Source organism: Mchenga conophoros, linkage group LG16, assembly GCF_057382185.1.
Source record: "Mchenga conophoros isolate Kocher_MC1m ecotype Shallow Benthic linkage group LG16, M_conophoros_male_GT1.1, whole genome shotgun sequence".
NCBI lineage: Eukaryota > Metazoa > Chordata > Actinopteri > Cichliformes > Cichlidae > Mchenga > Mchenga conophoros.
Window position 1 is genome coordinate 22308383 of NC_140541.1, and position 14539 is coordinate 22322921.

A 14539-nucleotide genomic window follows, 5' to 3' on the forward strand; every position below is an offset into this window, starting at 1 on the left:
CATGTTAGTTCATGTTAGTTTTTAGTTTTTCGCACAGTTGAGTTTCTTGATTCCTCTTGATGACACGAACCTCACCCTCAAAAATGTTGTGCACTGTTAAATTTCACTTATCCCCACTTACGCCTTTCATGTTTTTATTGTACGGCGATAAAAGGCATTTTTGTGTCTAATAGGTGAGTTAACAGTAATTACAGCGTTGCACGTGCACCATGTATTTTGTTTCACATTGAAATTTAAGGGCTCCAGTGCAACATTTGGACCTTTTTATCCTCTGCTAATTCATGTATGACAGAGTGGGTGTGCAGTCTTGTACAGATTAAACAAGTGCTTGTTGTCTTTGGAATGACTGGGAGGAATTCACAACAAGGAGGCTCATAAGTCACCTGACAGACACTCAGATTTGTTGGGAGTCTTCAAAGCCTTAAAGATAATGCGGAGCTGTTACAGATACAATTGTTAAGGTCACACCGCTTCATAGGATGTATGATGAAGATCCTGACCTGCCCTTGTTGCACAATATGTCAAACTGTGCCTCCTATAGGCAAGAGAGTATAGGAGCTGAAATATAATACATGATCTTTAGAAAGATTTCTAGAACTCAGCGCTGCACAATGTATTTTCCCTTTTAAATAAAAGGAGCTTTGATTGAAAGAAGTGCAAGTCCCCAGAGAGTAAAATCTGGGAAAGGAGGATTGGAAAGACTTCAACACAATAGAAAGGCTCATCCTTCACGACCCACACTACAGAATATTTTTAAATGGGGAATTTCCTCGTGTAGATGAGAGAAAAGGATATAAAGCCTTCCTGTAAATTTCCCGAAAGAAATCTTCGTGCCTGTTCTAACCGTACATTGAGACCGCATTCACTATCAGCTGTGTAATGTGGTTTATCTGCACTTTGTCTGACTGTAGATTTTTAGTGTGGCCTTTTGAGTTGGGTTTTTTTTTTTTAATCATGTCCTTGACAAAGTTTTCTCAGGCAAAGAGAGTTCTGAGATCCTAAACTCAGAGACTTTTCTGCTTCTCTGCAGACCTGCAAATGTTGTCTAGACACTGACTAGTGGAAATGGGACTCTGAACCTTTCCAGGTGCTTTTCAGCTCACTTCACAAACTTCCACACTGAAAATATTATAATTCCTGCCAACGCCCAATAAAGCAAATCCTTTTTGCTTTATTGGGCTGAGAGAAGAAGCCGGACTCAAATGATAACATCTTGAAAGCCCATTCACTCTTCTCATTGTACTCTTTCAAATTTGGAAAGTGTATCTGCAAATGATATGTAAGGCTGATATAAACCTGGACCAAACTATAGAGTTTGACCGCCGTATCTCCTCTTTCATCATTATTCCCCTAATTAGTTTATTTTTACAGATCACGAGAGCGGTGTTTGTGTGAAAGGCGTGATCTCATACAAACCTCCGTGAACGTTTGAGATGACTGGGCCCATGTGTCACAGATCTGCTATGAAAGCTGAGATATATTTATTTAGTTTAACAGTCATAGTTTGTTTTATGTTCTTCTGCCTTGGTTGTTTGGACTGAGAAAGTCCTACATAGTGCCGGGATCTGTGTCATCTCAGACCACAAGATCAAAGACTTTCTGCACAGCAAGACAGAGCTTTGGCAGGGTGGGGCAATTGGTGACATATTATTGTATGCCGCTTCACCGCAAAAATGTCCAAATAAAGTCGCACAAACTTTTCTTTAGATAAAATCAGACATTGTTTTGAAATGTATACATGATGTGTGTGTGTGTGTTTGGAGCACGTTGTCTCCATGTTTATTTACTGCAGCTTGTTTCAACCACACACACAAAAAGAAAAGTGAAATGATTTAATTCCTGAATTGGCACATTTGTGCATATGCTATGAAGACGACTAGATTTTAAATCTATATGGCTGGTTAAGATGTATGCATTATCCTTTTGGTGTTATGTAATTGTCTGATCTTGTGTCCTTGTCTCCTGCAGGACACAGCCTCCTTAGGCTCCCAGAAAGGTGGAATCACTAAACAGGGCTGGCTGTATAAAGGAAACATGAACAGTGCTATCAGTGTCACCATGAGGGTAAGGTGGCAATAAAGACCACATTAATTGACTGTATGATTTATTTTTATTTTTTTCAACCCAAGTAATCGATTTTGTGCAAATTTTTTAACATTTACTAGTTCCAGTTTTTCAAATGTTGGGGTCTGTTTCTTTTCTTTGTTTTATATCATGGCACCCAAAATGTTTTGAACCAAATGAGCACATGACGCCATCTTTGTTGTTTATTTCACATTTTGGAAAGTTCTCCTCATTTTACTATTCCATGTTTTTTCCCCTTCATATGACCACTCGCTGTTCAGTTTAACCTGTTTTAGTTATCTTTTTGCAAATACAAATAATTCTTATTTCCTGTCTTTCTTCTTTTTCAGTCATTCAAGAGGAGATATTTCCACCTGACTCAACTTGGAGATGGTTCTTATAACTTAAACTTCTACAAGGATGAGAAGATCTCCAAAGAGCCCAAAGGAACTATTTTCTTGGACTCCTGTATGGGTGTGATTCAGGTACATTAAGGCAGTGATTGCTAAACCTCATTGACCCAAGATGACCTGCATGCTTTGCCAAACGGGATATCCCTGTCTGCACATGTGGTAGTGTGGCCCCTGGGGGAAAACGCAGTTTCCCCAGAATGAACCGGTATTATAACGATTTCCTCTTTCCAGTTGTTTTCTGTATAAATTTATTTCTCAGCATTCGGGATGAATCACTATCTGTAACAGGCAAAATTTGAACTGAAATTATTCTAACAGTGATGCGCTGCTGCTGAAAAGTGAGCCCGTGAGAGCTTCTCTTCTCCACTTCTATGAAACCTGAGCTCGCTCTACCCCAAGGTCGTGTTTTTCTGCTGACTGTCAGCTGTTGAAACAAGGTGAATGCTGAGGTCTCGATTCTAAGCACTTTCCCCGAGCCTCACAATCAATGCCACGTGCTAACAGCTGAATGTAGGCCAACGCTCACTGGATGCATTATCATCTATCTACAGCGTGAACAGATGGAAAGAACCTGTTTTTTTACCTCTGAGGCACCCAGCTGGCTGGGTTACCTCAAGTGTAAGCTGAGGGGAGTGTGCAGGATATTTGAATGCTTCAAGATGTGTGTGGGTTATAGCGGCTGTGCCATTCCTCGGGTTTGCTGAACCTCCACGTCGCCCAGTTTTCAACCAAAGACCCCTGCTCATATAATTGCAGCTCCTGGCTCAGTCCAGCAGCTTCACTGCCAGCTTTCTGAGCTCATTTTTAACAGAGAATCTCAGTAATTAAAAAGAAAAACCATTTGAGGCTATTTTTTAAAAATCATTGTGTGACTAAAAAGCTCAGCGACAAATCCAACACACTCAGTGTTGTTGATGTGGACTACTCCAAACTGGTCTCAAGAGCTGAGATATAATGGGACCAGATTATAAATCAGTGATAAAGAACATTTAATTTGATCCTTTTTCCTTATGCGTCTTACGGGAGTGATTTAAGTACTGCGGTTATTTTGCGGTCTTCTGTTCGCGAGTGTTAGCCAATCAGAAGAAAACTGGCTTAGGTGAGTGGAGACTTAGAGAGGAGCTAAAAGGGTGTTTTTTTTCCCCACACATTGGATGAACTGAGGGGCTTCAAGGCCAAGTATGACCAGAAATAATGACTACAATAGGTCCACTTTAATGAATATTAAAGCTAAACTGCTTTTCCTTGTTTAATGATTTAAGCTGGCCCAGATGAAGTTGCTCCATGAGTATAACTGCAGTTGTTTTTAACGCTGCAGCTTAGAGATGCTAAAGAGGCTTCAAGCTGAGCCTCAAGCTGGTCCTCCACTTTGTAAAGACGCCAACATACAGTCAAACACACACTGCATTTGTCATATATCAACTGACCAGCACTCTCTTTGTAATAACAAACAGCTAAAAAATGTTAAGTGTTCTATAACTCAGTTTTCCAAAAGTTTTCCTTTCTGCTCTCTTCTTTCTTACTCTTTAAAGTAAGGATACAGAATCATTTTAAGGACCGTCGAGTCAGTTTCCCTGAGTTGAGTCTCCGACCTCAGGTGATGACACTGGTTAAGTCTCTTTATCAGGACTCTGGTTTTATTTCTGTCCCAAACACCCCTCTCTGTGTTTACTCAGCTAGTCTGCAGATATTGTCTCTCCCTCCCAGTCACTCCCACTACATTGCAGGAAAGCTGCAGAGATAACCACCATAACACAATCCAGTGACTGTTGACAATAATAAAATGGCTCCTCTATTTCTCTAAAACAAATTCTTCTGGAGTCGTTTATTAAAGTACCCTAATAAGCATCAGACCTCAGAGTCACTGAGTCATAGACAAACTGCAGCTCAGTCAGCCCTCATTGGTTCTGAATGGGCTTTAATAGAATAACACGAAAGCCCAAATGAGGCAGTGGCATCAGCCTTCGTGGCTGTTTTGAGGTCATCACTGGCAGAAGGGCTTTGTTATCCAGATGTAAATGCTTCGTCCCTCCATAACTCACGTTCCTTCCATTTGCTCACTGCAGCATTTAAATTAAATTTGAGTTTCGATGCTTACATGTTTACCAAACTTGGACTCAATATTCAAATATATACCAGGTCTTTATTTTTGAAGGTTTTAACCGTAGATTACAATGAAGTGAGGGTGATGGTGGAATAAGAGCAACTACTGCCTCATGGGGCCGTGTTCTCTTCAGAGAGGGGGGTGAAACATCCCTTCTGCCATGTTCACTATGTTCACTACTGGATGTTTGATGTTTAAAAGTGAAAAATTAAACTCAGTCTGTCTGTATGAGATTCCACTGATCCAATCTATTCAGTAATAACAGGTCTTTTATTTTTCTATCGTTATAATTTAAATTCAGTTTAATACATTTTTATTTATATAGCTCAAAGTCGCAACAGTAGTCTCAAGGTGGTTTATGTTACATGGTAGAGACTCTATCATAATACAGAGAAAACCCCAACAATCAAATGACCCCTCATGAGCAAGCATTCGGTGACAGTGGGAGGGAAAAACTCCCATTTAACAGGAAGATACCTCCAGCAGAGTGAGGCTCAAAGAGGGGGAGCCATCTGCTACGACAGATGGGGGTGAGGCGAGGAAGGCAGGACACAAAACACACTGTGGAAGAGAGCCAGAGATTAATAATAACTAATGATTGAACGCTTGTTTTGCAATGTTCAATAAGTTTTTATCTGCACTGTCTACAACTCTTTCCTTCCTTTTTATCCCCCACCATGCCGTCTCTGCAGAACAACAAGGTTCGAAGGTTTGCTTTCGAGCTTAAGATGCAGGATAAGAGCACCTACCTGCTGGCTGCAGACAGCGAGGCGGAGATGGAGGAATGGATCAACACGCTCAATAAGATCTTGCACAGTAGCTTTGAAATCGCCATGCAGGAGAAGAGAAATGGAGACATTCACGATGGTATGTGTGCGTTTGTCTGGATTCTTCCACATGAAAGGGAGTCTTTATTTGTTGGTATTCCTGTCGAGATAGCTTCCTTATTCTGGGAAAAGGTTTTGTGAAATTGTGCAGATTAATGAAGAGAATTTTCATGCTTAGTCAGTTATTAATAAGGGCGACCTTCTCACTTAATCTCACTTTTTTTTCCCTGGCCGTGTGCATGTAGTATGTGGAGATGTGATACCAGACCACCCAGGCTTTTAATACTCACCTCCTGTCTCACAGGAGGCTTAGCCGTGAAGCAGAGAGGCTGAATGCCTCTGCATAAAACACTCCGCTAATCTTTCTAATTCCTCTGCTTGTATTAATCATCCTGTGCATGAGAGAGGGGAAAGAATAAAAGCGCTATTGCGCTTGAAAAGATCTGGAAGCTTTCTTCTAAATATGCCACTGAGACCTGCAGTATCCCCATCTCAGTCCCGGGTGATTCCTGCACAGCTGAATTACTGTTTACCGAACTTTCACGTGTCAGTGAGTGATTAAAGAGGTTTTACAACCCTAGGTGGTTTTTCTTAAGGTTTACATATTTTCCCCACACCCATTGTTTCTTGTATTTTCTGACAGATGATGATCTTGGAAAGTCAGACAGCTCCTCTGGCAGTATGGACAGCTTTCAGGTAGGTCCTACTTTCTCTGTTGGATGTGCATGCAATCTCCTGTCCTCACTGAAGGAGCAAGAAGGCACAGAAGGAACCATCCTTGCTACAAACATGCGTCTTAAATTTAGATTTAAATGTTGAGGGTGACACAGCCAATTTCCCAGTGATTCATTTGAATCACTGGACCCCTCCCTCCTATTGGCCTTCTCAGGATTATATCTAATATGATTTTTCCTTTAAGAGCGCGTTTTGCCCAGAATATATACAGAATGCATACAGTCAGCAATATCCAATCCAAGAGACCCAGCAGGGAGAAAAGCATTAGGAGCTTTGATGATTTTTGAGGATAGAATCCTCTCTGGTATTTAACGGGGAAACTGTCTGACGACTTGCAGGCTGCAAATATTTTTCCGATATTTATGGTGGTTTTTTTGTTTTGTTTTTTTTAAAAGCTCTTCTTGCTGTTATTGTGATGAGTGGTACGTAATAGTAAAGCCATATGTGCATGGAAACTGGTGGTAACAGTTGGGTGGAAAACAGTTTGACAGGATAGAGTGTGCTCCAGGGAAATGTGTGCTGGTACCACCTGACTCTCACCCCCGTCTGCACAGCACAATCGGCCTGTAAAATATGGAGCCTGACTTCCAGATCGGTGCGAATGACAAATGTTCTACTAATAAAAAAAACAACTCGCCGTGAATCTCCCGGCCAGCGCTTCCACTGTTTCAGACAGTTTGCGGTTCAGTTTAGGAAATGCTTTCCTTCTCCGCAGAGCACAAGAGATATAGAGTCTAGGATGAAGAATGAAACCAGGCTGAAGCTGTTCACGCTGGATCCGGACACACAGGTAAATTAAGGCGCACTAATGTTCACTTTGTCCCATTTGGTGATAACACCCGACCCAGTTTAATGCCATACCGTCTTTTGAACTATCTTTAGAAACTCGATTTCTCAGGAATAGAGCCAGACGTGAAGCAGTTTGAGGAGAAGTTTGGCAAGCGTGTGCTGGTGAACTGCAACGACCTCTCGTTTAATTTGCAAAGCTGCGTGGCCGAGAACGAGGAAGGGCCAACAACAAACGTAAGCTGGATCTCTTTTTCTTTTTCTTTCCGCATCAGGCCTTAAATAACAGAAATATCATTATCTGCCTGACTAAGGATGGATGAGATGGGTTTGTTACAGCAGGCCGGATGGACTTGTCTTATTATTTGAGCTGGTGAACGACTCCCGTTGGCATAGCAACCAGCCTCCAGGCTCAGAAATGGCAAACAATTTGCATAATGAAGTCTGCTGTCCTGCTGTCCCTCCCAGCAGAAACTGTCTATTAAAACTTCAACATGGTCCACGCGCACGCAGAGCAAATGCTTCGAAGTGCGTTCACGCAGCTCCCTCCACTGAAATTTTACAGCAATAGCTGTTAGCTGTCCGTGAGACACGTGTCCATCAGTCCAGCTTTTTCTCTGATGCCAGTGGTCAAATATATTTATATGTACTGTAAAGTCACGTGACACTGGATCCACTGAAATACTACAATGTAATTAGTTATATTTATGCTTTTATTATTTAATACTCTTTATTTTTATCTACACTACACCAGTGCACATCACATTAAGTTCAGTAAAATTAGTTATTGTTAGCTGTGGCTCTTGGGAGCATTTTATGTGGCCTGTAGGCACAATAAAGGACAAATACACTGCTTTTTTTTTATCAACATCATACTTTATCCTTTAAAGTATCTTTTATCCAAGTCATACTTTGATATCTTAGTGTAGTACAAGATGAAAGGAGCCATCATAGCAGCCCAAAGACATCACAGCATACCTAACACATGTGCATAGTACTTTAGTCTGATTGGCAGGACTGTGCTCTTTCTCCAGGTGGAGCCATTCTACATCACCCTGTCGCTGTTTGACATCCAGAATGGCAGAAAAATCTCCTCTGATTTCCACGTTGACCTAAACCACCCCTCTGTCAGGGGCATGATGCCCAATAACAGCAGTCAGTATATGAACGGGGGAGGCGATGGCCGACCCGACAGCCAGCGGTTGATCCACGGGATGCCAGAAGCAGCCATGCAGTATCCCAGACAGGTAAATAAATACTTGAAAAACACTGATTCTTGTTTTTCTTCATCTTAATGACTGCACTGGGGAAATCTACCAATACATATTCAAATCTGTTCTAACATTTCGATTCATAGGGAGTGTTTTCGGTAACATGCCCACACCCAGATATCTTCCTGGTGGCCCGCATAGAGAAGGTGCTTCAGGGGGGTATCAACCACTGTGCCGAGCCATACATGAAGAGTTCAGACTCCACCAAGGTACTGACCCCGTGTTCCTCTAGAATCAGCAGATTCCACCAAATTATTCCACATTATGCAAAGATAATCTTCCCAGTTTGCAATCGCTGACCAGTTGCGCAGAAACTCAACAAAAGCATTGACTTTGGCTCTACAAAGTAGGTGCACACCCCGAGGGCAGAACAGTGGGTAGTAATGTGATTCAGTCCAGCATGTTGGTCGAAGGACTGTGTGCGTGTGTTTGTTTTCTCAAATGTGTGCGTACTCTGGTTGAGATTGGCAGCTTGCTGAATATTGTTACAGTTACTGTAAGAGACGAGGTCCAGCTTGTGCGTGTTTGTGTCGAAGCTCAAGCGTGTTTCTGTTTTGCACCAGGTGGCACAGAAGGTCCTGAAAAACGCCAAGCTGGCATGCAACCGTTTAGGCCAGTACAGGATGCCTTTTGCCTGGGGAGCAAGGTACTTTTCCTCCTTAAATACATCTGCATGCTATCTCTGTGAGTTTTACATCAAGACCACAATTCAAACGGACATAAACCAACTCCACAAGTGCTTAAGGAAGTGATTTTATAGTGATTTTAAATCCCAAATGTCACCAAACATTGCTGCGATTAAACCGTCACAGAGAAAGAATTAAGCATTAAGAATTAATTGCTCTACTTCAACAAATCAAGTTCAAACAGACTTAATGTTTGAGCCCATAAAATTAGCAGGAAAGCATTGACTGAGGTCAAGACTGAAAGGTGTTTTCCCATAGTCTTATATAGGAGCCCAGGTCTTTTTGCATCCAGAGCTATCGCCATCTGGTGGCCTTCAGCGTACCCAAGCATACGTGTCATTAATGTTAGCATCCTGTTACAAGCATTGTCACAGGTGGATAGATGCTTTCTTCTGCATAGCCCTGCGGTAGGTGAGTCATGTGGGCAAGGGAAACCTCTACAAACATTATCTTTAAAACTGGACAACATGCACTAACATGATCTAGAAAGATGAAAGTCACTACAGGGCAGAGAAAAACATGTAATTTGATGTTTAAAGTGAACTATTCCTGAAGGTTTTCTCTTTTTTATATCAATGTATGCTTAAATTTTGGGTGCGCTTTTAATACTCATTGTGAAACTGTTTCCCTGGGCTCTAATGATGATGATTTCTTTGATTTGTGGTCTCGTGACATATTATACACTCAACATTTACTCCAAAACCTGAATAAATAAAGAAATGAACAAATATTGTGAAGTCTAGTGTAGTCCAGCAAGCTATCAGGTCTCCTTTGTTCAAATATAATAATCGATAAAAAGGAATTTAGATGCCTCTGACTTTTCTTTTTTTCTTGCAGACATTTGTTCAAAGATGCTTCAGGGACTCTTGACAAAACTGCTCGCTTCTCCGCTCTATACAGACAAGACAGCAACAAACTGTCCAACGACGATATGCTCAAGCTGCTGGCTGATTTCAGGAAGTTAGTAATGTTTCTCCACTCTAATATAAACTGTATGAATAGTTTGCAGGTGCTCTGTAAGGAAAATATGAGCCTATAGGTTGGGTTTTGGCAAAATGCTGGACTATTAGTATATAAAAATCAGATCGTTGCTCAGAAGTGTTAACGTGTTCACATACGGCTCATCGAATTTCTCGACGTCAGCCGCCTGTTTCTTATTCGGCCTGTGGTAAACGATAGCAAAGGCTTAACTTGAGTTTATTTTCCTTTCCTCAGGCCAGAGAAGATGGCCAAGCTGCCTGTAATCCTAGGAAACCTCGATGTTACCATTGACAACGTAGCCCCAGACTTGTCAAGTAAGCCCTCTAAACTCACCCTATGAAGCCAATATAAGAGATGAGAACTGCTTCTGCTCAGACTAGACAGGTTACATTGTCTGCAGGCTGTATATTTGTTCTCCCTCTCTCTTTCCTGTTTCTCTCTTATAGATTGTGTTACCTCATCCTACATCCCTGTGAAGCAGTTTGATGTCAGCGAGAAGAGCAACATCTTCTTTGAAGTGGAGGAGTTTGTGCCGTGCATTGCCAAATGTTCTCAGCCTTTCACCATCTACAACAATCACCTCTATGTCTACCCGAAGCACTTGAAATACGACAGCCAAAAGTCATTTGCGAAGGTATTTCATTTATTCTGCGCTGTTATTTTGTTGGTTTATTGATGTAGGAACGCAGGTATATTACATGTTTTGCCTCTGTGAAGGTTTCTCGCAAATTTCCAGCCAGTTTATTTCAGATTTGCCGTTTGTGTTTGCCCTAAGGCTAGAAACATAGCTGTCTGCATCGAGTTCAGGGACTCGGATGAGGAAGAGGCTGTTGCACTTAAGGTAAAATGCATGCAGGAAAATATGCGGAAAAATCCCCCGAGGATAATCCTATCAGTCCGAGAGTTAATGGGCTATTGTTGTTGTTTCTCAGTGCATCTACGGCCGGCCTGGAGGACCCTTGTTTACCAAAAATGCCTTTGCCTCCGTGTTACATCACCAGCAAAATCCTGAATTCTACGATGAAGTAAGCACACTCTACCTAACCTTTAAAAGAAAAAAAAAATCATTGTAAGTTCTAAACATTAATGCACGACAGAGTGTTTATTTGTGCTCCTCTGCTTCAGTTTAAGATTGAGTTGCCAACCCAGCTCCACGAGAAGCATCATCTTCTCTTCACCTTCTATCACGTCAGCTGCGATAGCAACAGCAAGGCCAGCACCAAAAAGAGAGAGCAGGTTGAGATGCAAGGTAAGGCACCATGATTAAAAATAAAACTCTCGGCACAGATATGCAAAGCTCTTATTTGATGACGTCCTACTCTGTCTCTGCTCTCAGTTGGTTACGCCTGGCTCCCGTTGCTGAAGGACGGTCGGGTGATCATGAATGAGAGTCAGATCCCGGTTGCCGCCAACCTACCTGCCGGATACCTCAGCTGTCAGGAGGGTGCCAGCAAGGTGCAGTGCACTACTAGCCATGAAAGTGCTGATGAAAACCGATTGAGGTTATACATAGCACAAATATGAAACTGCTGAGTAGGATATGCTCTGTCCAGATTGCATGTCAGACAGTTGCTTAGTGCTGCTAACCCACTTAACAAACACCTTTTAGACACTGGATAGGAGTTCTCAAGTGTCCCTCTACGTATGTTCTCATTCACTTTATGATATGATTGTCCAGCTATATGGAGCTGAGAGAGCTCCATATAGCTGGAGAGAGAGCTGAGAGATCTTTTTAAAATATATTAAGCCACTTCTTCCCCAAAATCTCTAACAGAAGTTTGACTCAGTTCAGAACAGGTTGTGGTCTTGGGAGTTAGCTTTGAGAGACAGTAACTCACCCGTTGGTGGCATCCATGTCTATGGAGGTAGTGACAGAAACATGCTTTTTCTTTTTCTCATTTTACAGCATTTGGGCCCTGAAGTGAAATGGGTGGATGGAGGAAAACCGTTATTCAAAGTTTCCACCCACCTTGTGTCCACTGTCTACACTCAGGTTAGTTTTCCGCCCCTGTTTCGTCTGCACCCTACCAGTGTGTTATTTCTTTTGTGTTCTCGGTTTGTGCTCTTCACAGCAACAAAGGTTTTGTTTCGCTTTGTCTTTCAGGATCAGCATTTGCACAATTTTTTCCATTACTGTCAAACCATTGCATCAGGCGCCCAGGCGTCAGGAGGAGAGCTGGTCAAATACCTGAAGGTAAATCAGTCACTGCAAAATTTAAGGGTTCCAATTAACTAGAATTCATGAACCCTATTATTAACATTTAAAGCGCTAAATAGACAAGCCCCTGCTTATATATCAGAGCTACTGAGACAGTTTTTATTCAAACTGTGAAGCAGTTTGTAACTCTGTGTTTTGAAAAGTGCTATACAGGCAAAGTGGTTGTTATTATTCGGCATATACTCTTGTTGTTGTTGGAAGGAAATGCTTATTTTTGTTTGGTTGTAACGCAACAGTCACACTGGGCTGGTGCTGAATCACATGCAGATTAGTGATCTCTGTTTTTTTTGTGTGCGCGTGTGTTGTGGCTTGCCAATATCGCACCCTTCTGGACAGTTTGTGCACAGCTTGTTCCATTTCCCCGTTTATACAGAGTTTAACTGCAGAGGCTGGGCTGATACCAGTAAATCTGTCAGAGGTCTTCTCCTAGTTTGCATGATGTCTTTTCCATATTTTTCTGTGATACTGGCAGCTCAGTTATCGCCTTTTCCGTCGCTAACTGTCAGTCCACGGGAAAACTCGCTTTACTTTTCCCCTGGTGAACGTTGACACAGAGAGCCACGTTTGGTCCAGTGCATCTCTTGGGCTATAATATAAACAGAGCAGTGAACACAAACAATAGCCAGAGGGTCAAACGGCAGGTCAGCTGTGCCGACTGGCAACCCGCCAAATTACTTGGCAGGCTCGTGTTAGTTTCCTGTGCGCAGGCACCGATGCACCAGTATCTGCTCTCAGCCACGTTCAAGGCGCTGAAGCATACAGTGTGGATGATTAGCACAGTGTTATCCACACGTGTACTCCTGTTGTGAGTAGATTAGCTTTCCCTGAAGGTCTTCTCAATTAGCCTTTCATGCACATTTTAAACATGTTTTTTTTAACATTTATTTCCCTCATTTTACACAAAAGGTTTGTGAACAAATCCTTTGTAAACATGTAAGCATCTGTGGTGATGCTTTAATCTCAGAGTCTGCATGCCATGGAGAGTCACGTGATGATCAAGTTCCTGCCCACCATCCTCAATCAGCTGTTCAGGGTGCTAACCAGTGCCACCCAGGAAGACGTGGCAGTCAACGTCACCAGGCAAGAATCCATGAAGTGCTTCATCTCTATAGAGCAAATTAAATTCCATGCAATTTACTGTTATTGAAATATCAGTCATATATCATTATATATGCTAAAAATATTGAAAGAAAGCAGCTCAGTTTGCCATCGGCTAGATATCGTGTTATGTGTGAGGGGTAGTCACATATAAGCTGTTGCTTCTGCCTGCACCCTTTTTGCCTGAAATATAACTGCTAAATTCCTTTTTTTTCCCTTTTGTCTTGCTGTGATCAGAGAGAAATGAATGAATTCATGAATGGAAGTTAATTTTCCAGTGTCGTGAGAGCAGAATCTTAGCGTAGAAACTGTTATCTCACTTGAGCTTTTGCCTTTCGTCCTGTTAGAGTCATGATTCACGTTGTGGCGCAGTGCCACGAGGAAGGTTTGGAGCACTACCTTAGATCTTACGTGAAGGTAAATTTCACATGTCAGATCCATATTTCTGTTGTATTTGACCTTTACATAATTATATATAGTCACGTATGAATTGACATGTCTGTCTTTGCGTGTCTCTGATGCAGTATGTCTTCAAGACTGAGCCATACACATCCTCCACCACCCGAACGGTGCACGAGGAGTTGGCTAAAGCCATGACTGCAATCCTGAAGCCTTCCACTGACTTCCTCACAAGTAACAAGCTGCTCAAGGTAGCACATTTGTTCTTATTTAAAGGATTACACAGTCTTTAATTATAGCCGTCTGTTCTCTAACTGATAATTGTCCGTTGTGCAGTACTCCTGGTATTTCTTCGAAGCCTTAGTCAAATCCATGGCTCAGTACTTGATTGAGAGCTGTAAAGTAAAGGTAAGTTCGCCGCAGCATGTGCGCTTGACTCCGAGGTGTCCGCTAATGCCCGCTTTATTACACTTTAGGTTCTTCACAGTAGTTTGCAGCATGCCGGGTGTTGTGGACAGCCGGAGCACCACAGTGGAAGTTTTATGTATCCACAGTCTGTCCCGCACTGCTGTGCAATTTAATTAGCGGCATTTGTTCGAACCCCATAGGCAACCACATCCCTGTGTTTAACATCCACCACTATGATGTCCTTAAAATGCTGCTTCTCATGTGTAGGACTGTCACAATCCATGGATTAAAGAAATCATTTTAAGCTTGAGCTGAAAAAAATAAGCTTACCGTTTCTGTTACATTTAACTATTTTATGCATCTGTAAATGTAAGCTTACTATTTTAACCATTTATCTGCTACATAGCTATTTTTACATTAGCTCTAATAGCAAATTATTTCTGTTTCAAGGATAAAACAAGGATGAATTCATATTTGAAGTTAAAGTCTTAGTATTTATTTACTGTTGAAGGATGTAAGATTGACTCAAATAAACCACAATTCCCACAT

At 41.8% G+C, this 14539-nt stretch overlaps 1 protein-coding gene across 10 annotated transcripts in view; it reads left to right on the forward strand.

Moving 5' to 3' along the window:
• The window catches only part of LOC146556758 (dedicator of cytokinesis protein 9), an 80012-nt gene that overhangs the window by 49451 nt on the left and 16022 nt on the right, over positions 1-14539 (forward strand). For all 10 annotated transcript variants that reach the window (XM_085250664.1, XM_085250673.1, XM_085250672.1 and 7 more), the window contains exons 6-27: positions 1969-2064; positions 2415-2549; positions 5274-5448; positions 6052-6104; positions 6859-6933; positions 7026-7166; positions 7964-8176; positions 8287-8409; positions 8764-8846; positions 9724-9846; positions 10102-10181; positions 10314-10501; positions 10643-10708; positions 10800-10892; positions 10993-11116; positions 11204-11322; positions 11774-11860; positions 11972-12061; positions 13050-13165; positions 13531-13600; positions 13708-13833; positions 13919-13990. In XM_085250664.1, coding sequence (XP_085106790.1) covers positions 1969-2064; positions 2415-2549; positions 5274-5448; positions 6052-6104; positions 6859-6933; positions 7026-7166; positions 7964-8176; positions 8287-8409; positions 8764-8846; positions 9724-9846; positions 10102-10181; positions 10314-10501; positions 10643-10708; positions 10800-10892; positions 10993-11116; positions 11204-11322; positions 11774-11860; positions 11972-12061; positions 13050-13165; positions 13531-13600; positions 13708-13833; positions 13919-13990 — 2448 coding nt within the window. The remainder of the gene's footprint in view (positions 1-1968; positions 2065-2414; positions 2550-5273; positions 5449-6051; positions 6105-6858; positions 6934-7025; positions 7167-7963; positions 8177-8286; positions 8410-8763; positions 8847-9723; positions 9847-10101; positions 10182-10313; positions 10502-10642; positions 10709-10799; positions 10893-10992; positions 11117-11203; positions 11323-11773; positions 11861-11971; positions 12062-13049; positions 13166-13530; positions 13601-13707; positions 13834-13918; positions 13991-14539) is intronic.